Here is a 25,691-nt window from a genome sequence, read left to right as displayed (position 1 = left end):
CCTGTAAGATATAAAGATTGATAAAAACGTAACATTTCTTTTCAGGGGATTCGAAACAAGTCAATTTGCCACTGAAATGTTCATGATCAGCACACACTGCTTGCAGTTCTTTCCAAAATTGATTTCTAGATGAGCGACCACATGAGTTACATTTTCATGTTCGCTTTAACAAATGGTGCATTTGTTATCGATGTCAAGACATTTGGTGAAATTCAACAAGAAACAAACGTCGCGCAAAAAAATAATGAAAAGAAACAGGACAAAGGTCGGGTGTCGTGACGACTGTTGATGACGTAGGTGTGACGTTGATATGTAAATTAGGGACAGCCCAGGGCGCGATTGGCGGGAAAAGCAAAACAAAAAAACAAAAAAAAGAAGGAAAAAATGGCGATGGTGGACGTTTGAAGCGGACGCCTGACAGTGGCGTAAAAACAACGACGAGAGGAAGACGAGACGAAAGCGCCAGAGAGGAGAAGGCAGCAGCGCGTCGGTAACTTGTTCTTCTTGGCTTTCGATTTTGGTGAACGAGGCGTTCACGTTTGTCGCAACTAAAAACAGCACGCGCGCGCGCGCGCGCGAACACACGCACACACGCACACGCGCCTTAGTAGGTCAGTCAGTAAGTAAGTAACGCAAGTTCAGTCAAGGAATAGTTTGGACGGAAGTAAAGGGCGTCGTGTGAGACGTTCGCGGGAAGGCGACACACGCCAAAAGCTGCTCCGTGCCAGTTGCGAGCTCAAGATCCACTTTTCTATTCGCATTCCTTTGGACTGGTTTACATTTCAAAATCGGTGGATGCGCTCTCGTCACTTGAAGCATACAATGAAACAGGTGGTCAACTTTCGATGGAGATGAGGAATGCACGGTGACGACACAACGATCCGAGTTCCGCGTTGATGATCTCCTGCGTGACGTGTGTTGCGTGTCAGGCAGGTGGGCATGTTTGAGGACGTGTTTGAAGCCTCCTGCGTAGCGGAGCCTCTGGCGCCTGCTCCCGGCTGTCCTGCGCGTTGGGAAGAGAGCGAGGATGACGACATCAGGGCGGAGGATGACGACATCAGGGCGAGGGATGATGACGTCAGGGCGAGGGATGATGACGTCAGGGCGGAGTCCAGCCTCAGCGTGGGCCAGTTTGTGCTGTGCCACTGGTCGGACGGCCTCTACTACCTGGGCAAGATTCTGCGGGTAACGTATGCCGGCACGTCGTCGGCCATCTGTCGCCCCAGTTGAGCCGGGCCAGGCTGTCAAGTGGCAAGTCTGGACACAGACTCCGCGAGCGACGCTTTCCAACTCATCCCACATTTGCGACGCCGCCCTCGATGCGCTTTGCAGGACGGAGGTACAAGGGAATGTGGAGTACGTTGACTCCTTTTCCATTCATTGGGTTGCGGTGGTGTCATTTTCCTTGACCACGCCGCCTGGCTTTTTCAATGTCAAATCGAGAATGGGCTCCATATCTGTCAACCCTTTCCTGCAAAGAACAAATAGCGCATCGAGCTTGCCATCGCAAATGTTGGCTATCGTATCGACCGTGTTGAAAATGTCATTTCTTGAAAAGAGCCAAGTTTGCCCCCGTGTCCAGACTTTCAGGACACCCTGTAGACGGCAACAAAGTCTTTAGGACTGTTTGTTATTTCATTTGAGAAAAGAGAAGAAAATAAATGACGTCAAATAGGCCTGCCACAAACCATTATTTTGCTAGTCGACTCATCGCCGATTAGTTTAGTTAGATTCACCCACAATCTTTCGGCTTCCATCACGGGTGACGCCTGTGATGGCTCTCCTGCGCATGTGCCTCGCAGACAGGCAAAAAACAGCCGGCGGGAGAAGCGCGAGACCAGGCAGTTTTGGGAGAAAAACAATGCGCCTAAGAAATAAATACGCAGATAAACGAGGCGTCGACTATTCAAATGGATTGCTGACGATGTCGGAAGTCATGATTAGTCGACTAACGTTTGCGCCTGAACTCAAAGCGCGGGAAAAGCGCGTTGGCGCCTGACACTCGATAAGCTGCGGCCGCGCTACTTTTGGACGCCGATGCCGAGGATTTTCGTGTGGGGTGAAAAACACACTGTACTCTCCTTTGAGTTTCACTTTACAAAACGTTTTTTTTCCTGTGTACTCGAGCACACGTTTGGCTGCGTGCCAAACACGTCATTCTGACGCCCCAACTCATGATGGCCGTAGTGTGCGTGCGTGCGTGCGTGCGTGCTTGAGTGCGTGCGTGAGTGTCAACTCTGCTCTGATTGATGCACAGCTCAGCCCACCAAGACACAGCTGCTTTGTCACTTTTGAGGACAACTCCAAGTTTTGGGTCCTGTGGAAGGACATTCAGCACGGTGAGACAGACAGACGCGTTGAAAAAAGCTTGTCATATCTCCGTAACCGACCATCGATCCAATCGTCTTGCAGCCGGCGTGCCAGGGGAGGAGCCTCGTTGCTCGGTGTGTCTGGAGGCGGGGCCGAGCTCCGCCGCGCAATTGAACCAAATCCTCATTTGTGGAAAGTGCGGCATAGGTGAGGATGATCGGATCCGGGTGTCGCGATGGCGTCACGTCACCCGTCCGTGCGTCCGTTGCGTCGCAGGTTTCCACCAGAAGTGCCACGGTCCTCCTGTAGAGGGCGGCGGCGACACCAGTCCCTGGTTTTGTCGACGTTGCGTCTTCGCCCTGGCCGTCAGGGTACGCGCGCGCACGCACGCACACGCACGCACACACTGGCCTCTGCGAAGGTGTTGTATGAGGACGAGTGATGTCACAGTCCTGGCCCTCCCTACAGAAAGGGGGCGCTCTAAAGAAGGGGCCCCTGGCCAGAGCCCTGTTGGCCATGAAGCAGGTTCTGTCCTACGACCTCGACGCTCTCCATTGGGACTCTCAGCATCGAAGCAATCAGCAGCAGTCCTACTGCTACTGCGGCGGCCCGGGAGAGTAAGACGCACACGCGCCGACGCGCGGAGCGGCGCGGCGCTGGCTGATGTTGAAGACGTGTCGGTGGGGCGCTTTGTGCGTGCGTGCAGGTGGTACCTGAAGATGCTGCAGTGTTTCCAGTGTCAGCAGTGGTTCCACGAGGCGTGCACGCAGTGTCTGCAGGAGAGCATGCTCTTTGGAGACAGGTGAGCGGGCGAGCGAGCGACGAGCTCGTGTCCCACAAGCCAGGGATAGACCGATGATCGACTCTGAGCCGGCGTCCCGCCCTCTCGCTGGCCCCGCCCACTCTCCCTCCAGGTTCTACTTGTTCACCTGCTGCGTGTGCAACAAAGGCCTGGAGCACGTGCGGCGTTTGCCTCTTCGCTGGGTGGACGCGGTCCAGCTGGTGCTCTACAACCTGTCGCTGAGCAACAAGAAGAAGTACTTTGAGCTGGACGAGATCTTGGCTTTCGCCAACGCGCACTGGGAAAGCTTGCAGCTGGGGAAGGTAGCCGACCAAGCGCCGGCGGCGCCGTCCCACTCGCGCCGTCCCACTCGCGCCCTCACCATCTGCTCGCGTGTGTAGTTGGCGAGCACTCCTCCGGCAGACAGGGGGCAGCACCTGCTCGACGCCCTCAACAAGTACAAGAGCAAGTAAGTCCCCGCCGCGCTTGCGACGGAGATTCGCTCGACCGGACCGAGATGGTTCCTTGACTGAAAATGTTGTGACGACTGTGAGACGGTGGACGCAATTCCGGACGAGTTCGCCTGGAAAATCTCAACTGTCCCGGATGCCGTTTGCTCCGAACAAACGACACCTTCGAGTGCACTATGGGGAGAATTCAAATGAATTGATTCATTAGAATTGAGGTTTCTTTTTTTGTTTTTTACAGACGCCAAATTCTTCAACAAATGCTGATAAACATTTCCCACAGACAAACGTGGGGGGGGGGAAATCCCAGAAGAAAAAAATGAAACAACACATATTTAACTATGTTTTTCAATGTTAGGGATAAAAAACCATGCGAGTCGTGGTGGGGGGCGGTCGACTGTATGTTCTCTGGCGGAGTGTCCGGTGGCTAAACTTGTCCGATTTTGCGTTTGCCAATTTGGGAAGAAGCAAGTCGCAGATGTCACCTGTGCGCGCGCGTAAGAGTCCATTTAAAAAAAAAAAAAAAAAAAAAAAGCAAACAAGCATGGCTAGCGCTCATTGAAATGTTGTGTGGACGCCATCAAGCTGGCGGGCAGGCAGAGAGGAAAAGGGCGGCCGCACTTTGATCGAGTGCTCAAAGGCCATTTCCAGGCCAATTTCCTAAACACCGGCGCCAAGTTCCTCCAAAGACGGACTTTTTAAACCGCCGCTCATTTGTCACAATATCCCGACAAAGAAAAGAGGTCCAGACGGGCGGGCGTCATAGGCGGATGCAAATGAGACATTTCTTGGACGGGTCCATTTTTGTCAACTTCTGGAACGGCGCGCAGGCAAATGTACGAGAGACAAATGGTTTCCCGCTCACTTGGGATGCAACCATGAATGCAAAATGCCCATTTAAACTGCTTCAAATATGTAAAAATCCAGCTTTGGCAGCCCCAAAAGCGGACTTGGCCGCCACGGCCAAGTGGGCCTTTCTTTTCTAGTCCAAAGGCTGCCCTCTACAGGCATCTGCCGCTCACCACAGTCGGCCGCACGCTTGAAGTTGACGCGCAAGCTGAGCCGGAGCCTCGGCCTCCCTCGCCTTGCCCTCCAAAGACGGACGGGCCTGCCGTGAATGTGGGCGGGCGCCACCGAGTGCTTGGACGGGCCACTCGAAAGGAGGCCCATCTGAAGGCGTGCGTGCGTGTGTGCGTGTGTATGTGCGCACTCAGGTTCCTGTGCGGGAAAGAGATCAAGAAGAGGAAGTGCATCTTTCGTCTCCGCACGCGCGTCCCTCCCGCGCCGCCCTCCAAACTCTTCCCCGAGCGCGCCGACGGGGGGCGGGGCTGTAAGAAGAGCGTCGGCCACATCAGGTAACCGCCGCCGCCGCGGCTGTGTCGAGCAGAAAACGGCTTGTGCGGCGCGGCCACACGTGCGTGTGCGTTTGCGAGCAGGACTTTGTCGGAGAGGAGGAAGAGGAAGGCCAAGTGGTTGCTGCAAGACGCCATCCCCGACGTAAGCGCGCCAAAGCGCGGCCGCTCGCGCTCCTTGCTCGCTCAAACCGCACGTCTGCGCTTGTGTCCGCAGAATGATCATCAGCACGTGGCCACCGTCTTTGACTTGACCCTGGACGAACTGCACAAGCTCCGGAGGTCTCGCACGCACGCACACACACTCGCACGCACGCACGCGCCGCTTCGGATCGGCCCCGATCTTGACGGAAACGTGGCGTTGCAGCCGGACGCGGAGCGTCGACGGGGAGCGCGCAGACGTTTCGCCGTCGGGTCGGCTCACCGCCAGCGGCTCCTTTCAGCCGGCCAGGTACGTGCCCGAAAGGAAAGGAGGCGGGGCCAATGTTGAACTTTGCCGGCGGCCCATGAGAAGTCACTTTGGGACTCTCTCGCCGCCGACTTTGCCGTCGCGCGTTTCCGTCGCGCTCTGCAAAACGGCCACGGAGAGTTGATTCGAAAGGCGCGTTCAAAGTGCTTGACGAGCGAAACAAAATCTGAAGACCGATTGTTTGGTCCAAAAGGAACTTACATGATGATCGTGTTTGTCTTCACATTTTTTACGTTGAAACATATTCGTGTTTTGTGCCCAATAATAAATGATCGTTTGAATCATTGTCATTCCAATTATTACCAATATAATCCTAATGAATCTTTTTTTCATAATCGAGCGAGCGGCACAAATCCAGACGGAAATGCATTCAAGAGGTTGTTTTGCGTCATCAAACTGCCAAGGTGCAAAAGTGCCCTTTCAATGATTTGAATCCTCCGGGTTAGGCTTTTTGATGACTGCACTTTTTTAAGGCCAGGGGAAAGTGCCCTGATCCCAAACGTTTTTGAACAATTATATCGGAGCTGCATGAAGTGCTAAAGTCTTTTTTTTTTTTTTCCTTTTCCCCTCTCTCTCTCTCTCTCTCTGGGGAATCCCTCGCGGCCCGGTCCTCGACCTTTGACCTGTGTCTTCAGACGAAAGGTAGGCAGCAAGAAGAGGAAGTTGGCGAGCGCCGCCTACAAGCATTGGGCCAATCGCAGCCAGGCGGAGGAGGAGGAGGAGGAGGAAGAGCCTCCCGCAAGCACCCCGGAAGGCCCGTGCCCCGCCCACTCGTCCCGCTTCCTGTGCCGGCCTTCCGACGCGCCCCGCCTGCACTCGTCCTACTTGGGCGCCTCGGGCAGACCGACGGGCGGCGAGCGTTACCATGTGCTGGCGCGCCGCCTCACCGCCGATGGCGCCCTGCAGTACCTGCTGCAGTGGGAGGGCTCCGCGCCCTACTAGAGGCAGCCGACGGCAGCCGAGGATCGGCAAAATCGGCAGGCGATCAAGACCGGAGAAAATGTCGTCTCTGGCCACTAGCTTCGGATGACCAAATTGCACTTAGACCTACTCAAACATGTCATCGAAGATGTCTGTTTGTTTTTTTTTTTTTCTTTTTGTAAACAACATCTTGCTGGCTTGTTGTTCTGCACATCTCCAAATAAGAGTCTGCCTGCATGCTTGCTTCGAGCTGTTCATTAGAAGCGGACTGCAAAAATGCTCAATCGATCGTCAAAGTCTGCTAGCTTAATGCTGCAATAGATGCGCTAACGCAAATCAGCATCCATGCTGTGGGAGTCGAAAGGCGCGGCGGCTGAACGTCAATAAAGGCAAGATTTCAACCTGACAGTCCTCGCACCTTCTTTCTCTTGGTCTCGTACACTTCAATGAAAGGCCGACGTTTTCACCGGATAGTGATGATTCCTTGCGCGCGCCGCGTCAGCGTCGACCAAAGCTGTGGCCGACGGATTCCCAGAATGCGCGGCCATCTCGGTCGCGTGATCGCGCAAAGGTCAGCCGGAAACGACCGATCGAGGCAAAGCCGGCCGGTGAAGTCGCGGCGGTGCGACTGTTGACCTTTGACCCCGTGGCTTGTCTTTCCCCATCTGCTCCGATGTCAACATTTGATGACATGTCCTTCACCATAAAAGCAAAACAAGAGGCCCGAGCCCAACAGTGGACTGGATTCCAAGCGATTGATGACGCCCCAAGAGTCGTGGGCGCGCAGTGAGAGGAAGAGGAAGTAATCTGCTAATGCGCTTAAGGTGCTTACAAGAGTCAAGTTGGTGCCACTGTTGACGCCGCCTTTTTCTTCTCCGACTCGATGACTGATGGGCAGGTGTGTCATTTGCGTCTGCTGTGTGTGCGCCCACGTCTTATGTTTGTGTGTGCGTGCATATTAGGCTCGGGTTGCCATGGAGACGCTGGTCAAACATCTATCCCGATGTCAACATCTTGGCTGGATGAACGTTATTGGTAAGTTGATTGATTGACAGCTACTTTTTGCACCATGAGAAATAACAATCCGTTCCAGGGTCAAACTGCGCTTGATATTCACTTGCTTTACGGTCGTTCGAGTAAAACAAAAGTCGGCCACTATTGACATTCAAAGGAAAAAAGCACGGGGTCAACTTTTAGTCTGCAGCCACCGAGAGAGGAGTCGGCCGATGTTTTCGCTTTGACTTGCGAGCGGAGGTTTGAGATCCGAGGGTTGCACGGTGGCAGTCGAATCAACTGGACGGACGTTGTTTGGGGAAAAAAAAAATTAAACTTTGAATGTACCAAACATAATTGCCATTGTACATTGTTAACATAAGACAGAAAAGGTAACAGCCAAGTCTCAAGAAAGCGTCACAAAACAACACAGAGAATAAAGATCATGACAATAATGGCAATTGCCAAAAGGAGTTTTGACGTCTCCACGTCGAGTGGAAGCTAGCTCGGTTTTTGTATGCAGCGATTTGCTTTTCCGCAATACTTTTAGCCCAAAAAATGCCCGGCTTTTTGCGTATTCCGCCGTTTTTTGGTGGTTCGAAAGTGGCTTGTTTCAATTGGATTCGGCATGTTTTGGTTTTTGTTTGTCATCATCATCATCTTCCAAAGCGCTTATCCTATATAGGGTCGCGGGGAGTTGCTGGAGCCTATCCCAGCCGTCAATGGGTGAAGGCAGACTACACCCCGAACTGGTCGCCAGCCAGTCGCAGGGCACACATAGACACTGTCACTGAGCGGGAATCGATCCCACGCTGCCCGCACACAACTCAGGCGTGTGTACCACTACACTATCAGCGGACTGGTTTTTGTTTGATGAAGGCTTAAAGTCGGACTTTTTGGAAGGGATTCCACTGTATTCTAGTGCCCCCGGGTGGCCAAGACGTGCATACCATAAGCGAGCAGCATCCAACCAAAGCAAAAGCCGTTTCATTCTTGGCGTTTTATTTCATGTTTTTTAGGAAGTGCAAATATTCCAGAAAGCTCATTTTTGCTCCGTAAAAATGCTTGTTTTTGTTTCCTCTTCCGGGTTTTCTCCCGCCACCGCAGTGCACGTCATACGTCACGTAGCTGTCTCAGGCTATGCCTGTAACAGAGCGCACTGCCGAAACGTATCCCGCAACTGTAAATGTCACGTGGCCAGTAGAGTGCAACTTGATTGGCTGGACGTGAGGATGACTTGATGAAAGTCGGACGGCTTCTTTTTCTGCTGGCTCGCTCGGACGGGTCGTCGTCAGAATCGCCGAGTCACGCTCAAAACGGGTCGTCGGTCGTCACCGGAAGCGCCCCGACGCTCGCATGCGTGCCACAGAAGTCTCGTCAAATGGCTCGCCTCAATTCCACGCATTTTGCTTTTATCTGCGCGCGCGCGCGCACACACACACACACACACACACACAGGCACACAGCTCTGCTAAGTGTGTATGTGGTTAAAAGGAAGGTTAAAGGAAAAATTGCCCAATACGGGACAGTGTAGAGTAATTAACATTTCAATAGTCCCCCTGCACCCCCCCGAATGCGCTACAATTGCAGTTCCGAGTGTCACGTGTAATGCGGGAGGGAGGGAGGGAAATCAAAATCAAAAAAGTGTAATATGAAGTATTCCATTCAAAGAAAAGAAAATGGCAAACAAGCCACTGGGATCATACCAAAGCAACAAGGAGCGAAAGAAACGACGCAAACACTAGAATAGGACTTGGTGTGACTTGGACAAAGGACAGAACCGACAAGAAGCGAAAGAAAGCAGGCAACTAAATACAGACAAATTGACGAGACAACGAGGAACACCTGGACAAAGGCTTGGAGGGAGCTGATTGGCTAACACCAGGGACCGGCATGACAAGCACCGGTGGACCCAACAACTTAACCAGACAGACAAAGGAACACAAGGAAACAAAACAGCAAACTCAAAGACAGACCGTGGCGCACGAGGCTGCTTTTCATTGTCATTGTCAAATGTAAATAAGAATCAGTATTACAACGTCAAGACCAGTCCAATTGTCAAAACATTGACATTCCCAAAGTATTTGGTCAGTCATCGAATCCAAAGACACAGGAAGTGTGTCCTCAATGTCTCTTGCGATATCAAATCAAAGATGGATTCCCCGAAAGGAACCCAAACGCAGAGCTTGCGGGCCGCCCGCCCAGGATGGAAACGGCCAACGGCGCCGCCGCGGCACTGTCGGAAACGTGTCCCGCCCGCGCGCGCGCGCTTTGTGCCAACGGAAATCCAAGCCACCGCTCGGCCGAGCGCGAGTCGACGGGCGAGCGGCGCGCGCTGTGCGGTGAGCACTTTGGCTTCCTGTTTCCTGTCCTGACAACATTTTGTCGACGTGGCAGAGCTGAAGAGCGCCTCCGTCCATTGGCTGTCGTGCGGTCGGAGGGCGGAGCCGGAGGCGTGGAGCAGGAGGTTGTGCATCCTGTCCGACGCTCGCCTGCTGCTGCTGGACCACCCGGAGGTGAGCTCGCGACACCTTTGAGCTTTCGCTCCGTCACGACGGCGCTGGCTCGCAAAAGCGCGTGCGCGCGCGCGCGCGGGCGCTTCACCTTCGCTTCACCTTCGGCCCGCTCGCCACCTGGGCCGCTTTTGGACCGGGCCGCTGTTTTGGAGGCCGCTTCTTACGGCGGACAATGTAGACCAATGGGCACGCATCTCCTCCGTGCCACGTCTGGCGCAGAATGCCTTGGCCTTTCCGACGTTGAATTTAGTGAGGGAGAAGAGGACACCAGTGTCCGTCAAGATAGGAGGACGAATCCACACTTGATGGCCCGGCAAGCACGGGAGCGGCGCAAGGCCCGCGGGACCCTTTTGCCGGTTCGCTCCTCCGCTTGTCAAATCCAGTGGTAGGCGGCATGTCGCTTTCTTCTCGTCTTCGCGACCAAGAGGGGAAAAAAAGGGGCAGCGACAAACTCTTTTTTTCTCTCGAAAAAAATGCCCCAGCCGAGCCGCGTGGGGACGGTCGGAGGAAGCGCCGGTCCAACTGGATCTGGACTTGGGACGTGCTTCATTCCAATTCGCTTCCTTCCTTCCAAAACGCGTCCTCGTTATTTGGAGGAAAATGTCGACTTTGTCTTTCTTCGTCAGATCCTGCCGTCGTCATTTCCGAGCAAGTTTCATGCGTCAGTGCGGCCTGCCCCGATGTTGCGCCGTCCCAAAATCTCCCGTTACAAAAAGTCTTGAGCGTGAAGAAAGACGAATGGAAAAACGGCCAGCAGACAAAGTGGAATCCTTTCCTTCTGAACGGGTCCATGGCTTACGGTTAGCTTTTGACCTTTGTTTGGAGATCAAATCCTATCAACATTAGGAATCATTAGTACGTCCTAGCAAAGTATAGTTCTTTCTCTTCCTAAGGTTTGAACTTTGAGCTTGCTTCAACAAGAGCAAAATGTTCACGGTGAGCTTTACGGCGCCGTCTAATAATTGCGACAACAACCAAAAGAGTTTGCTCCTTGCCGGTTTCCTTTGGGAAGGTGACCCCCGGCATAAACGGGGGGGGGGGATCGGGGGGGGGTCGTGGGGGGGGGGGTGTCGGGCGGGGGTCGTGGGGGGGCACCGCCGTATTGTCAGCGATTTGTCCGTGTGACTTGTTATTTGAAGGTGCGGCGCTCCACCGAACAACAGGGCTGCCAACGGGTCAGAAAAGAAAAAAATGGCGTTTGACAAAGGAAAGGCGGGAAGAAAAAAGAAGACGACGACAATGTGCACTTTTGGTCTCTGGCAACATCTTGCGGTCCGTCAAGTCAGTGAAGCTTTGCTACTTTGGGGGTTTTCTTTTCCAGGTTCATCCTTTGCTGGTCTCGGAGAGGGCGGAGTCTTGTACTGTCTGGCTACTAAGATACCGCCTCCATGTGACCTCAGCGCCTTGGCACTCCGCCCACAAAGGTGAAGAACGCTCCACGCGCACGCGCAAACGATGGACGAGCACTTGGAAGATGCCGACGCTAAGAAGCACTTTGATTGTTTGCTGCGTTGAAGCCGGCGGGGACTTGGGGCCCGATTTGGCGGACCTGATCCATTCTTCATTCAGCTCATCTTCTGCGCTCACCCGTGTGAGGCGGACAAGAAAACAGGGATGAAAATGTCGGATGGCGTGCCAAAGTTCCAAAGCGTCACTTTTGCCTTGGTCGGTCCTGGAAGCGGCAAAAGTGCACGTGCACAACTGCTTCCGCGCGCTCGCAAAGTGCATCGGCCCAAGTCCACCCGCTTGCATTTTGGCGCTGGCTGGCTGGCTGGCTGGCCGGCTGGCCGACTGGCCGGCCGGCCGGCTGGCCGGCTGGCTGGCCGGCCGTCCACAAATTGCCACTTGCGCCTTTGTCCCTCACTGGCCGCCAGTCCGCCGTTGGCCTGCGACGGAGCGGCGAGCAATCGCGGCCGAGATGCGCGGCCGCCCCCCTATGAGGAAAAGCGCAAAGCAAGGGGGCGGGCGGCAGACTCGGCGGAGGTCGGAAGCGGCAATTTAAAAACACTTGCCTCGGAACGCGCTTGTCACCATTCATCCAACATCAATTTAAAATCGATTTAAAATATGCACCAAAATTGAAACGGATGAAAGGAATCATCGATTCGAGTCCAGACGCGCCGAGAGTTGCGTTTATGAACGCGGACATCTCAGCACTCACGAGCCATGAACAGCGACACCAAACAAAAGACATCACATGCCGAGGTCATGCAAATTTCGAGTGCTGAGCTTTCTCCTCATCTTTCCATTTTGTTCCCACGTTTGGAATGTGTAGATCAAATGATGCGCCTGCACCAAACATCAGTGCCTATTGCCTCTGTGGACGGCTGCAGCGCCACACTAGCGCGCACCGGCAAGCGTGGGAGCCATTTTTCACAAATCCGATCCAATCCAAAATCGGGAACTGAAAATCGAATCGAATCGGGGCTTGCGTGAATCGTTACATCCGTACGTTGGACATTTCTCTCCAAGTGTTGGTTTGTCTTTGAAGCTACGCTAATTGACGGGCTAAGTGGCGAGCGTTTGCTGAGTCAACATGGCCACTTGGCACTTTTTCCAGAGCATCCCGAGAGAAGGCCACGCCCCACGAGCGTGCTCAGTGGCAGCGCTTTGGACACGCCCACAGGCAAAGTGACGGTAGGACGCTCGCCGGCCGGCGTTGCGGAGGAGGCTTCTCGGCGGCGTGAGCGCTCTCCCCCTTTGCGGCGCAGGCTTTCCCGGCCGCCGGGCCCAAGCGCTCCCTTGGCAGAAGCGGCGCCCGTCCCAAAGGTTTTCGCCAGAGCAGCCTCGACACGTCTGACGGCAGGTAACGGCAAACGGCGGCGTGTCACTGCACGTGTTCACGCCAAGCGTTGCAGGTCCTCTCTCCGTGCGTTGGCGCAATCGAACGACGACGTGCGGTCAAGTCTGGCTAGTTTGTTTTGGACACTTTCGGTTGTCCTGCCTCCCGTTTATTTGCGCCGCCATTCCTTCCACTGCCAACCGGGAAGTTGTTTGACGTTGCGTACATTTGGAGAAAGAAGAATGAAAACAAGGACGACTTTTTGTTTTTTGCTGAAGGTGATCAAATGTCAAATCCTCCTCAATCCTGCTTTTTACCCCCTCAGAGAGCGAAAGCCGGCAGTCGCCGGGGTTCATAATGCTCATCCTTGGCCACGGGTGACGATGCGTTTGTGAGGCGTCCAACAAAAACAGGATTTGCTTACGGTCAACGCAGAATATATTTTGGTGCTCGCTTTCAATATATGATGTCAAGACTCGAAATGAGCGGGTTCGCATCGCAGTTTGCCAGCCAAAATTCGGATTTGGTGCCTTAAACCAAAAACATTGAAATGCAAAAGGACCGAGAAATCCCGCATGCTAACTGGTGACGCTAACGTTACAGAAATCCCGCATGCTAACTGGTGACGGCAGAAATCCCGCATGCTAACCGGTGACGCTAATGTTACAGAAATCCCGCATGCTAACCGGTGACGCTAATGTTACAGAAATCCCGCACGCTAACTGGTGGCGCTAATGTTACAGAAATCCCGCACGCTAACTGGTGGCGCTAATGTTACAGAAATCCCGCATGCTAACTGGTGACGCTAACAATACAGAAATCCCGCATGCTAACTGGTGTGACGCTAATGTTACAGAAATCCCGCACGCTAACTGGTGACGCTAATGTTACAGAAATCCCGCACGCTAATGTTACAGAAATCCCGCACGCTAACTGGTGTGACGCTAATGTTACAGAAATCCCGCACGCTAACTGGTTATGCCTGCAACCTGTCGTGATTGTTCCAACTATTTGAAAAAGTCATCCGAGTGGCCTTTCGTTTTGCCTGCCTCCCTCGGGAGGCGGCGGGCGCGGCGGCCCCGGTGTGCGCCTCCTTGCCTATCGGGAAAGAGAATCCCGCCGGTGCGCGAGCCACGCAAAGTGTATTACGGCAACGCTCTGTGCGGATGCAGCGTCGTTGTTCAATGTGTTGTTGCGTTGTGCGGGCGGCTAGGCTAGCTGCCTGCAGAGAGCGGCTAATGGCACCGTGGGAACGGCGGCCGGCTTGCGACGTCGCTTTGGGCCCAAAGCCTTTCCAACAATGACCACGAGAAATAAGAATAACATTGAATGATTTCATGCCTTCTGCTTTTGATAGAAGTGAAATGCTAGGTTGAAAGTGATATTGCTTTGAAGTTGCCCCACTCCAAATGTTTCAAGACAATAAAATCCATTTTGCTGCTCTGCACACTGAGGCATTTTCTTTGGCGATGGATTTTGCTGCGTTCATGTTTCCACACCAGGCATGAAACGTCTCAGGTCCGCAGACACAAAAGCTGCAAATGCCAAAGAAGATCAAGTCGTATCGCTGGCGTCGGGTCAAAACCTGACCCGTCTCATTTCGCTAAATGGAATATCCCCCCCCCAAAATAGACTAGACTAAGGTTCAGTCCACAGGTGTTGAAAATGGCCTGCTGTCTTTGGTGATGCAATGTTGACGGTTGAGGGAAGGTGCAGTTTTTTTTTCTGCTGAAAAGGGGTTAGGCTGGCGCGTGCTTTCGGCCCCACGCCAGCAATATGCCCCTCACGAAAGCTCGTCTTACTGATGCAGTCCGGTGCGGGTGCGGGTGCGGGTGGGAAGGGCATTTGATCGCATCCAAATGTCGTGCACGTGTGGCAAGCAGCCAGCCGCTTTGTCGACGCACTCAGAAGAAGAAGCAGAAGATGTCGTCACTGAGTGTCCTTGCGCAGCAGCTGCAGCCTTTCAAAGATGGAGGAGAGGAAGTAGGGCAGCATCCCTGATGGGAGGGGCCGCGGCTGGAGCCTCCAGCATCAGTAGCTAGGAGACGCGGGCGCGCGCGCGCGCACACACGCACACACACACGGACGGACGGACGGACGGACAGGATCGACAGGTTTGTCTTTCATGGGCTCCTGTTTGCTTGAGACCAGCGCGGATGTGTGAGCCTCCTCCTCCTCCTCAGCCCACGGAATGCTTTGTGAGTACTTGTCCTCTTTTGTCCTGGCGGTTGACACCCCATCTGCAGTGCGTGCGCGTGCATCCAGCGCGCTGCTGCGTTAGCATGCGGCTAGGCTAGCGGCGCTTTTCAGCAAGACCAAGGTGAAAGGCAGCCTGTGCGCAGCTGCTCGCCGAGCCTCTAAAGCGAGGACGTGCGTGTGCGTGATAGCATGTCAGAAACGCCGTCAGTGACCCCCCCCCCCCGCCCGACCCCCCCCCCGCACCCGAAAGACGAGCTTCAGAAATGCAGCCATTCAACTCCGGTTTAGATTTCGGCAAAACTGCGATGCTCAATTCGTTTTCGGACACCCCGAGTTGTTCGTTTTGGATCGAATCGTTGCTATTATGTGCCTTCAAAGTCGAGTAAAACTTCACTTGTATTGTTTTAGCCACCATAAACAGAAGCATTTTAATATTCAAGAAGCTCTCATGTTGCATATTTACCTCCAATCTCATGCAAATTTACTTGAAGTACGTCGTCCATGTCAGACTTAGATATGGTCCGAATCGGCCTCCACGGGAGATTAAAACAACGACATCGGACTCGGGTCGCGTCGACTTCTTGCCACTTCTCCTTTAATGCTAGCATGTGGACCTGCTAGCATATTGGGCATCGAACAATGTGAAGGAGGACAAATCTTTGCGTCACTCGGCACTTTTTCACCAGTCAGCTCAGGCGATTTCCCCCGAACGAGAGTCTGTGCAAATGCCGGGTACAAGGCGGCCGCAATTGTGCACATGGGACGATTTTGGTGGGGGAGGGGAAAACCCCGCCGCCGGCCAGCCGGCCTTTTGGGCCGAGCTTTTTGCGTCGTGTCCTTTCAAGCAGTCATCCCAAGTCGGCTCATCCAATGTCACGTATTGAGATTTTTTTTCCCCATATAAGGTCCAATATTGGCGTCGGTGTCAGGAAAAGTGTCCTTTCGCTCTAGTCGCGATCTACTCTCGAAGCAAATACAGCGTCGGAGCAAATACAGCGTCGGAGCAAATACAGCGTCGGAGCAAATGCAGCGCAGCTCAGCCTTTGGCTAGCGGACGCCATCGCGACCTCATTTCAGAGTGACAAAAATACGGCACGTGTATTTTCACAGCCCGTTTTGAAACGACAGCAACGACGCAAGCTTCACTCTCCTTCTCTTGTATAAAATGCCTCTTTGCAACTAGGGCTGCACAACATACCGAAAAAATATCGATATGGCGATATTGGCTCACGCGATATGCGGATGGCAAAGACGTGCAATCATCTTCTGGAATTGTCTGCTTTTATCTGAATTTGACCAGTCAGACGCAAACTTGAATAGTCGGACACTCGCACAGGGAGTTACTTCATTATTGAGCTAAGAATAGATTGAGCTGGCTTACTTTGCTGCATGAACAAACACAATTTCTTTCATTAGATCACGCAAACGTCACTCCTTGAGCAACATGTTAAATATGGCAACGATATCGATGCGGCTGTCGTCGACGACCGTATGGCACTTTGCGCGTTTCCCCAATATCGTGCAGCCCTCTTTGCGACCATGGGAAGGTGCGGGTGCGGTGCGGTGAATATCGGCTCCAAATATCGGCGCTCGCCCTCCTTGACTACTTACAATCGGTATCGGCCCTGAAAAAAACATACGGATCTATCTCTAGATTCAAGTTCAACCCATCTTGTCGTCGGCCCGCAGCATACGCGGGGAGTCTGCTAAGTCGCCGGCCCCGCAGGCCCCCCAGCCCGTGGGCTTTGCTCACATGTTGTCCGCCCGCCAAGTCGGCGTGCGCGGTCGCGACGTCAAGCGGCCAGCGGAGGGTGACGTTGCCCCCCGAGAAGTGACTCCCTTTACGAGTGAATGCTAATCAAGCGCTTCCAATTGGCAGATTGTTTTGCTCAGCGGCGGCACACACGTGACGTATTCTTGCCCGAAACGCCACCAAGAGGCGGGGCTCACTTCTCTTGACTTCCGTTGAGCAAATGGAACATCGGCGGTGAGAAGAGCGAGTTCTCTCGGTCGTGCGCGCCACTCGCCGCTCGGTCGTGAGCTCGTTTGTCCCGGAGGCCTTTGAAGTGCTGATTCGGCGAGGGGACCGTCAGACGTATGGACGACGAGCGGACGAGTGGAGGGTCGGACGCGCGACGGGCGAATGGCAGAAAGGGCCGGCGGAGGGCTGTGCGCCGCAGAGACGCTTGTTGTGTTGTGTGCAGGCGCGTGATGCGTCGGCTGCACTGCGCTAGCCAGGAGTCGGTGTTGGGCGGCGGGGGCGTGGCCTCCCTGGAGCTGAAAATGGACCAATCGGTGATCATCAAACCCGTTCACTCCTCGCTCCTGGGTCAGGACTACTGCTTTGAGGTCAGACGCGCGTCGGCGGCGACCGCGCCGCGCCTCGGCCGACTCTCACCGCGCGCCGCCGCTCGGCAGGTGACCACCGCCGCGGGCACCAAGTGCTTCTCGTGTCGCTCGGCGGCCGAGCGGGACAAGTGGATGGAGAACCTGCGGCGAGCCGTGCAGCCCAACAAAGACAACAGCCGACGCGTGGAGAACCTTCTGACGCTGTGGGTCATCGAAGCCAAGGACCTGCCCGCCAAGAAGAGGTGACGTCTCCGTGGCCGCCGTTGAGCGTTGAGCCGCCCGGGCTCCAGACTCCGCCTGACCTGGACTCACCAGACTCTTGACTCTTGACCCGCGGGTGTTTGCCGTCCATATTTGGAGACCAGCGTTCAAGCTGCTGCGCCGTCTTTTCCTCCTCGAGCCAAAACCTCTTTCTCAAGTCGCGTGCGCAAACCCGGCGAGCCGTGGCGCTCGTCGGCTGTGCAGGCGCTCCAACCAGAGCGCGTGGCCCAAGCTTTCAATGAGTGCTAGGGATGGACCGATGGATTGAAAATCAATTTTCAGTTGATTTCAACCGCGTGAAACACGCATCGATGTAAAAGCCGCAAGGAACAATTTGGAACGCGATGTTAGCCATAGCCGCTGTCTCGCGTCTCGGCCGTGAACAAACGACATACGCAGGTTGCAGAAATGACTCGACGCGCTAGCGCCAAACGCCGTTACGCGTTGCATTGGCGGGCGCCAAAGTAGCGCGCAGGGACGAGCGCGGCGGCGCATTTAAAAAGCCGAATCGAAATGAAACCGGGAACCGCTAATGGAAAATTGAATGGAAGCGAATCACGGCATGAGAGAATTGTGACATCGCTGATGATTGCATCGATACAGCAAATGAAAGAATTGACTCTCTCCTCTCACCGGCGGAAAAAAAAAGTTTGATTCGGCCTCTTTGCGTCCGGCAGTCGAAAAAAATGTAGGTCGCACGACAAACGGCGCTCATCTCATATCGCAAGTGGGGCACGGGTGCCATCTACTGGCGGCTGTGCGTCAGTAAAGTTGTTTGCGAGCTGGAAAGCTGGAGCAGCGTCGGCCGCCGTCCTTCTCCGAGTGCCGAAGCCTCGCCTTCCTCTCCTCTCCTCGTCTTCGCTTTGCATTTCCGCACGGCGGGCAAACAAAGGGGCGTCGGCGCCTAGCGGACGGGGGCTCCGCTCGCGTCACTCGACTGGACCGGAGTCGCCGATTCTCCGGCCGGCAATTTGCCGGCCAAACACTCCGCTCGACTTTGATTTGCTTCTCTCTCGGCTCGGACGGGAACCGCTCGACTCGACTCGGCGCCTTGCCCGTTTGCGGTCGGAGCCGCAAACGTTCAAGCTAGCGCGGCCCTTTGCCTGGCTTTGTTTTTTCGCGTCCGACCGGGCGATGGCGAACGATCGCGTTAGGATTTGTGCGGTCCGTTTTCTATGTCGCAACGTTGCTCGCGTTGGAAGCCGGCAACGCGGCGGATGGCGCCGACTTGCGCTACTTACTCGGGCCGCCGGCTCGCCCGCAGGTACTTCTGTGAACTTTGCCTGGACGACAGCCTGTACGCGCGCACGTCCTGCAAGATGAAGACGGACAACATCTTCTGGGGCGAGCGCTTCGACTTCAGCGGCCTGCCGTGCGTCGGCGCCGTGACGCTGCACATCTACAAAGACACGGACCGGAAGCGCAAGAAGGACAAGAGCAGCTACGTGGGCCTGGTCAACATCCCCGTCGTCACGGTAACGGGCAGGCAGCCGCTGGAGAAGTGGTACGCGGTCAGCATGCCCAGCACCATCCGAGGTGAGTCCGCCTCGACCCCCTGCTAGCTTGCCCGGGTGGCCGCGCGCGCAAAGTCCCGAGAAATTCCCTTGTTGCGCTGCGTCCGCCACGCAAAACGCGCCGCTTCACGGTCAACTTGAAGAAGGAGAAGAAAATAGAGGAAGGTCAAAAGTGGCCGACTTTCTAAGGTGCCCTTCAAGGCCATGGCGGGTGCTAATTGGCGTCGATCTCGCGTTTTGGTTGACGGAGCCATCCGTGGTTGATTCTTTGCTTTCTTAGAGAAGCGCACACGCGTGTTTCTTTTTCTCTTTCCTTCCCTCTTCCTGCTTCTGTCTTTGTATTTCAAAAGAAAAGCGTGCTGATGTCTTTGTTGCGGATTTGCAAAAGATTTCTGCTCGGGCATATATTCGAATCGACGGCAAAACCAAGCGAGCTCTTCCTTTTGCCGGTGGTTTGAATGAGAAAGGCCTCTGGTTTGGAATACGGCAGAATGGATTGCGGCTCGCGGGCCGAGCACCCAAAAGAGGGCGGCGCCCCCCCCCCCAATCCCCCCCCCCCCTCCGGTCAGGACGCTGACGCGTTTGTGCGTCGGCAGGCAAGTCGAGCGTGCCGGCGGTGCGCGTGAAGGCGCGCTACCAGAGCGTGGCCATCCTGCCCATGGAGCAGTACAAAGAGTTTGCCGAGTTCATCAGCGCCAACTACCTGCTGCTGTGCAACACGCTGGAAGCGTCCGTCGGCCTGCGGGCCAAAGAGGAAGTGGCGGCCGCCCTGGTCCACATCCTGCACAGCACCGGCAAGGCCAAGGTAGCGCCCCGGCCCCGCCGGCCGCCCCGGCCCCGCCGGCCGGCCGCCCGCCCATCGACGCCGCCCCTTCTGTCCGCAGGACTTCCTTACGGACTTGATGATGTCAGAGGTGGACCGTTACCGTGACAACGACCAGCTGATCTTCCGAGAGAACACCCTGGCCACCAAAAGCATCGAGGAATACCTGAAGCTGATTGGGCAAAAGTACTTGCAGGACGCGTTGGGTACGCCGCGCGCTCGCCTCGCGCCTCGCCTCGCCTCGCCTCGCCTCGCCTCGCCACACGACTGAACGCGTGCGTGTGTTTAGGCGAGTTCATCAAAGCTCTGTACGAGTCGGACGAGAACTGCGAGGTGGACGCGTCTCGCTGCGCCACCTCCGAGCTGGCCGAGCATCAGGCCAACCTCAGGATGTGCTGCGAACTGGCGTTCTGCAAGATCCTCGACTCGTACAGGTCTGACGCCCGCTCGGCCGCCCGCCCGCCCGCTCCCGCCGTGACCAGCGGCCGCGTGCCTGCGCCCCCTGCAGGGTGTTTCCTCGGGAGCTGAGGGAGGTTTTTGCGTCGTGGCGTCAGGAGTGCGGCGAGCGCGGCAGAGCGGACATCGGCGAGCGCTTGATCAGCGCCTCGCTCTTCCTGCGCTTCCTGTGCCCGGCCGTCATGTCGCCGTCGCTCTTCCAGCTGACGCAAGGCTACCCGGACGAGCGCACGGCGCGCACGCTGACGCTCATCGCCAAAGTCATCCAGACGTTGGCCAACTTCAGCAAGTGAGTCGGTCCGGCCGGCCCTTCGCCGGCGTCCCCAGCGCCGTAACGTGGCGGGCGCGCGGGCGGGCGGGCCATCGCGCGGCCGCCCCCCCCCCCCGCCGGCTGTTTGCAGGTTCGGCAGCAAAGAGGAGTACATGCTCTTCATGAACGACTTTGTGGAGCGCCAGTGGAGCAGCATGCAGCGATTCCTGCAGGAGATCTCCAACCCCGACGGACTCAACCACAGCGGCGCCGGCTTCGACGGCTACGTGGACCTGGGCCGCGAGCTCTCCTGCCTGCACGCCTTGCTCGCCGAGCTGGACCAGGTGAGCGGCTCTTTGCCCGCCCGACTTTCCCACGCGGGCCGAACTTTGGGCCGCACTTGCCGGCGGAAAAGCTTGCGCTCGGGCGCGTGACCCACCAAAGTTGGAGGCGGGTGGCAAGCGCCAAGCGCGAGAGGCTAATCGCGGCAAGCGCGAGCGACTAATCGCGGCAAGCGCGAGCGGCTAATCGCGCCAAGCGCGAGCGACTAATCGTGGCAAGCGCGAGCAGCTAATCGCACCAAGCGCGAGCGGCTAATCGCGCCAGGCGCGAGCGGCTAATTGCACCAAGCGCGAGCGGCTAGTCGCAGCAAGCGCGAGCGGCTAGTCGCAGTAAGCGCGAGCGGCTAATCGCGCCGAGCGCGAGCGGTTTATCGCGCCAAGCGCGAGCGGCTAATTGCGCCAAGCGTGAGTGGCTAGTCGCGGCAAGCGCAAGCGGCTAATCGCGCCAAGCGCGAGCGGCTAATCGCGCCAAGCGCGAGCGGCTAATTGCGCCTTCCGCTGTGTCCTCAGTCGTGTCTGTGCAAGCTGAGTCCACTCCCTCGGATCCTGCGGGACGTGTCGGCGGCTTTGGCCAACCCCGGGGGCGGGGCTTATCCCGGGAAAGCCTCGGCCTCCTCGCCCGAGCCGCAGCGGCATTTGGCGTCCCCGCCGCCTCTCTCGCCGCCCCTCTCGCCTCCCCTGGCGGCCTGCAATCCCTCGCTCGGCCAGCAGTGCGGCGTCGGACCGGACGGAGGGTTCGTCTCCACGCCCGTCTCGTCTTGGCGGCCGCCGCCCGGCAAGGTGGCACGGCTCCAACGCCGAGGCTTTCTTCGCCCCGCGCCTCGAGTTCGGCCCGATTTTTTTTTCCAAAGCCCACCCGGGCCTCTTTCGTATGTGCTCCTAAATGGGATATGCGCGCGACGTTCGTTCCCGCATTCTGAACGCTGGTCGGGCGTCTGCGTCATCACCGGCCCAGCGCTCGGGAGCCGGGCTGCGGACAATAATCGGCCGCGAATCGGCACTGCGGCCGGTAACCGAGTAGGCGCCGGGTCAGCGTCGGACGCATAAAGTTGGCATGACAACAAGATGGCGGCGACCACATCGACGTCCGTAAACACTCGAGACGGGCCGATTGTCGGCATCGGCCTTTTTTTCCAAGGCCGATGGCCGACAATACGTCAAGTTAAAACCGTGTTGAAATCAAAAGAAAGACATGTGACAGGTGAATATTTCTTTGAAATTTTGGAGGACTTCATCCACTGTCAAGCAATTGTTTCCGTTTTCATTGAGCTTTGAAGACACACCGGCAACCCTCCCTCAACCTTTTGTGAGAATTTGATAGCAAAAATGGATATATAAGTCGAGTAATAATCCCAAAATTTACAGCGATGATCATTTCCAAAAAATTCTACATGATGCATATCTGAGAAAAGGGTTTTATACCTGATATTTGCCCGCAAAGGAATTTGGGCTCCAAATACGGGTCGTGGGCCTCCCTGACCACTCGTCGTCGCCATCGGCCCTGAAAACAACACTGGGCCACTTCATCTCGACGACGGCCTTTGCGCACATCACGGACGCGTTGCGCTCGCGTTCAAAGTCGCCTCTGTTTTTGAACCGGTACACCAAAGATGAGGAAAAAAAACGCGGCCCGAACGCAGCCTTTGAGAGTTCCGAGGGCGGCGGCGGCGGCGGCGGCGGCGTTACTTTGCAAATGCCGACGCCGCGCCGTCCTTGGGCAAATGAGGCGCACGTTTGTTGCAGGCTGCTGGACTTCACCAGGCTTCCGTCGCCCACGCCCGAAAACAAAGACTTGTTCTTCGTCACCAAAGGTTCCAGCCTGCAGCCGGCGTCAGGTGACCTTCCCGCTTTCGTCCGCCGCGCAGGCCCGGACGGCGACCTTTGAACTTGCCCGACTTCCCGCAGGCCCGCGCGGCTCTCCGGCCCCGAGCTCCTCCTACTCGGAGCCCAACGACGAGGCGGCCTTCGGGAGGGCGGGGCAGGAAATGAGCGCCGAGGGGCGGAGCCTGTCTCTGGTGGACCTGCAGGACTCCTCCCCCGGCGAGGCTCCGGACGACAGCCAATGGCGGCGCCGGGCGGGGCTGCTGCCGCTGTCCTTCCAGAACCCCGTCTACCACATGTCGTCGCGGGCGGCCCACCGGGCCGGGGCCGGGGCCGGGGCCGGGGCCGGGGCCGGGACCGAGGCCGCGCCCTCCGACGGCTCGGCCGCTCCGCAGGGCGCAGATGAGCGCGGCTCGGCCGCCGCGCCCAAGCCCGCCTTCCTCACCCAGATGCAAGTGGGCGTGGCCGGCGGCGAGCGAGGAGAGCGTCTGGCGGCCGGCGGCGGGGAAGAGCAAAACAGACGGGCGCTCTCGGACAACGTCGCAAGTAACGTTCGGCTTTCCTTGCTCGCGTCTACCGATGATCGCGTCACTCGCGCCAGACCTGCGGCGCCTGCCCCGCCGGCGGGCGTCGCCGAGGCCACCCTTGTTTCTTCGCTCGTCACTTTTGGACTTTCGGTCCATTCGCGTACGTCTACGGTGTCACTGATGACGCGACCCCCGCTCTGGCCGCAGGTGGCGCCGCCCCCCACCGTCAGAACTGTTCGGGTCCTCAGCGTCGCGTCGACCAGCCGCCGGCGCCGCCGCGGGGCCGCACGCCGCCCGGCGCGCCGCCCCCTCGCCCCGCCTCCGGAAGCGTGATGTCGTCCAGTCCCGACTGGCCGAGCGGCGGACACTCGCGACTGCGCCAGGCCTCGTCTTCGTCCAAAGGAGACAGTCCCGAAAAACTGCGGCCGGCCAACAAGGTCTGCGTCTGTTACCGTGGCGACCTGCCGTAGGCTAAGCGCTGACGCCGTCGCGCGTTTACCCAGGCGCCGTCTCCGTGTGCGTTGGACCGGACGGCCGCCTGGCTTCTCAACATGAACTCCGCCTCTTCCTACGCCGAGGCAGAAGACGATCGCCATGACGACGCCTTAATCGACAAGGTAACCGGCGACCTCCCTCCAGCCTGCCGCTGGCCCCCTTAGCTGAGGCACACCGTGTGCGTGCGTGCGTGTGTGCGTGCGTGCCTGCGTGCCTGCCTGCGTGCCTGCGCGCAGTACCAGCAGGACATCGCGTTGCTGCAGGAGAAGCTTCGCGTGGCGGCCGTGCGTCAGGAGGAGTGCGAGGCCCGGCTCCTGGTTCAGGACCAGCAGAACCAGCGTCTGCTGCAGGAATACCAGGTGCGCGCAAGCCTCTGATGGCTCACCTCCTTTCCGTTCCCACAGAGGTCTGCCATCGGCCTTTGGCCGCACAGGGGCGTGGCCTCTTTTCTTCTTTTCACTCCCAACTAGGGACGGAGCGAGTATCGGCCGGGCCGATTATCCACACCGATAGCCGGCGCTTTGACCAATATCGCCATCGGCCTTTTTTATAACCATAAATCCATGGAAAAATGTGCTCACTTCAAGGAACTGTCGATTTCAATCTTCACTTCACTCGATAAGAGATTCTACTGACCCTGGGAAGCCTCTGAAGTTTTTGTTTGAAATCAAAACAAAGAGAAGTCGACTCGCAACAGTTCTGTCACACTTTGGACAACTTTATTTACTGTCGAAAAGTCCACGGCTTCTGGGCCTCCTTGACTACCACTGATCGGTAAATCTCTGCTGTCAACGCGCAGACAGCCAATCAAAGCCTTGAGCGTGCGCGTTTGTGCTTCAGGCTCGGCTGGAGGATACGGAAAGTCGACTGCGGCGGCTGCAGGACGACAAAGATCTCCAGATGAACAGCATCATCAGCAGGTCGGCTACTCGCGCGCCTGCTACTCGCGCACCTGCGCGCGTGACAAGTAACAACCCTTGCACCCCTGAGCAGGTTGATGGCAGTGGAAGAGGAGCTGAAGAAAGATCATTCCGACATGCAGGCTGTGGTCGACTCCAAACAAAAGATCATCGAGGCGCAGGTGTGTAGGTGTGTGTGTGTGTGTGTGTGTGTGTGTGCGCGTGGCCTGCTCCCTCCTTTCAGACGGCCCGCCGCACCACTAACCCTAAGCTCGGAAAGAGAAAAAAGACAAAAACAAGTCATTGTTTCCATGAAATGGCTACTTTGTGATAAGTGTGTGTCTCCTGCCTGCGTTTGTGTGTCAGGAGAAGAGGATAGCCAATCTGGACGCTACCAACAGTCGCCTGATGGCGGCGCTGGCTCAGCTGAAGGAGCGCTACGGCGTGACGTCGCAGAGGAACGGCCTGTCGCCTAGCAACACCTCCTCCCTGCAGATCACGGAAAACGGAGAGTTCCGCAATTCGGGGAATTGCTGAGCCGCCCGCACCGCGAGTGGGAGGGGACACGCACGCGAACGCACGCACGCACACACGCACACACACACTCTCCGTCCAAGATGAAGATGAATGAATGAGGACGTGACTGGACATTTGCTGAAACGAAAGGCTTCAAGCCGTCTCGTTTGGAAATTGCATCCAAAGCAGTTCTCTCGTCCGCACCGACCGAGAGCGAAGCCGGCGGACGACGCCTGTTGAGAGCCGCTTTCGGATGCGCGCAATTGAGCCGACTCGCCTTTGTCTCGGTTAGGGGCGGATCCGTTATCGGCCGGCCAGATTAGCGCCTCTGATATTCAGCCTTTGGGGGGGAAAAAAAAAAAAAAAAAAAATCTGATATCCATTTCAAACGGTCTTAACTTCAAGGAAGTATTTCCATTTTCAGTTCACTTGAGAAGAAATTCTGAGCCTGGGAACACTGCACCGTTTGTTTTTCTTTGAAATCAAAAATACGTGAAATGTGAACATTTGTCCTTTACTGTAGAAAAGTAGATGGCGCCATTGTTTAAATGCTCATTTGGTCAGAATTTGACTGCAAAGATGTATATTTGCAAACAACGACAAAAATCAACATTCTGCAAAATTGCTCAATTAAACGCATTTGCTTAAA

General features: G+C 56.2%; 2 protein-coding genes across 6 annotated transcripts; both read left to right on the top strand.

The window, feature by feature from the left end:
• The first annotated feature begins 334 nt into the window (after nt 1-334).
• On the top strand, nt 335-6,706 carry phf19 (PHD finger protein 19). 3 transcript variants are annotated; one of them, XM_086030486.1, is made up of 14 exons: nt 335-490; nt 934-1,185; nt 2,258-2,339; nt 2,413-2,517; nt 2,587-2,681; nt 2,779-2,927; nt 3,017-3,112; nt 3,225-3,414; nt 3,493-3,560; nt 4,773-4,913; nt 4,995-5,055; nt 5,128-5,192; nt 5,278-5,361; nt 6,015-6,706. In XM_086030486.1, exons 2-14 carry the CDS (start codon nt 940-942, stop codon nt 6,319-6,321), a joined length of 1,689 nt encoding a protein of 562 aa, XP_085886612.1. In that variant the 5' UTR covers nt 335-490; nt 934-939; the 3' UTR covers nt 6,322-6,706. The 3 variants fall into 3 exon arrangements, with proteins under 3 accessions (XP_085886612.1, XP_085886611.1, XP_085886613.1); XM_086030485.1 differs by lacking the exon at nt 335-490 and adding an exon at nt 592-831; XM_086030487.1 differs by lacking the exon at nt 335-490 and adding an exon at nt 592-831 and having other exon boundaries at nt 930-1,185.
• Nucleotides 6,707-7,196: 490 nt separating this feature from the next.
• Nucleotides 7,197-25,691, top strand: LOC147146704 (disabled homolog 2-interacting protein-like). 3 transcript variants are annotated; one of them, XM_086030469.1, is made up of 22 exons: nt 7,263-7,335; nt 9,691-9,809; nt 11,131-11,233; nt 12,370-12,446; nt 12,521-12,615; nt 16,995-17,139; nt 17,209-17,381; nt 18,665-18,936; nt 19,511-19,719; nt 19,799-19,943; nt 20,027-20,171; nt 20,246-20,482; nt 20,595-20,787; nt 21,295-21,518; nt 22,528-22,619; nt 22,690-23,151; nt 23,340-23,569; nt 23,636-23,749; nt 23,864-23,986; nt 24,468-24,547; nt 24,621-24,708; nt 24,893-25,691. In XM_086030469.1, the coding sequence occupies exons 1-22, from the start codon at nt 7,275-7,277 to the stop codon at nt 25,061-25,063; spliced, it is 3,558 nt and encodes a 1,185-aa protein (XP_085886595.1). In that variant the 5' UTR covers nt 7,263-7,274; the 3' UTR covers nt 25,064-25,691. The 3 variants fall into 3 exon arrangements, with proteins under 3 accessions (XP_085886597.1, XP_085886595.1, XP_085886598.1); XM_086030471.1 differs by lacking the exons at nt 9,691-9,809; nt 11,131-11,233 and having other exon boundaries at nt 7,197-7,335; XM_086030472.1 differs by lacking the exons at nt 7,263-7,335; nt 9,691-9,809; nt 11,131-11,233; nt 12,370-12,446; nt 12,521-12,615 and adding an exon at nt 14,410-14,789.

Source organism: Filicampus tigris, chromosome 5 (genome assembly GCF_054856515.1).
Source record: "Filicampus tigris isolate MCC_2025a chromosome 5, RoL_Ftig_1.0, whole genome shotgun sequence".
Lineage (NCBI taxonomy): Eukaryota > Metazoa > Chordata > Actinopteri > Syngnathiformes > Syngnathidae > Filicampus > Filicampus tigris.
This window is presented reverse-complemented; position numbering and strand designations above follow the sequence as displayed.

What these genes read in the sequence shown, in the direction of transcription:
- phf19 (XM_086030485.1), top strand. Translation starts at nt 796, where the DNA reads ATGCGCTCTCGTCACTTGAAGCATACAATGAAACAG. An exon ending in TCTTCGCCCTGGCCGTCAGG is followed by an intron (nt 2,682 to 2,778) that starts GTACGCGCGCGC and finishes CCCTCCCTACAG; the next exon opens with AAAGGGGGCGCTCTAAAGAA. An exon ending in CTCAACAAGTACAAGAGCAA is followed by an intron (nt 3,561 to 4,772) that starts GTAAGTCCCCGC and finishes GTGCGCACTCAG; the next exon opens with GTTCCTGTGCGGGAAAGAGA.
- LOC147146704 (XM_086030469.1), top strand. Translation starts at nt 7,275, where the DNA reads ATGGAGACGCTGGTCAAACATCTATCCCGATGTCAACATCTTGGCTGG. An exon ending in ACGTTGGCCAACTTCAGCAA is followed by an intron (nt 20,483 to 20,594) that starts GTGAGTCGGTCC and finishes GGCTGTTTGCAG; the next exon opens with GTTCGGCAGCAAAGAGGAGT. An exon ending in CAGCCTGCAGCCGGCGTCAG is followed by an intron (nt 22,620 to 22,689) that starts GTGACCTTCCCG and finishes GACTTCCCGCAG; the next exon opens with GCCCGCGCGGCTCTCCGGCC.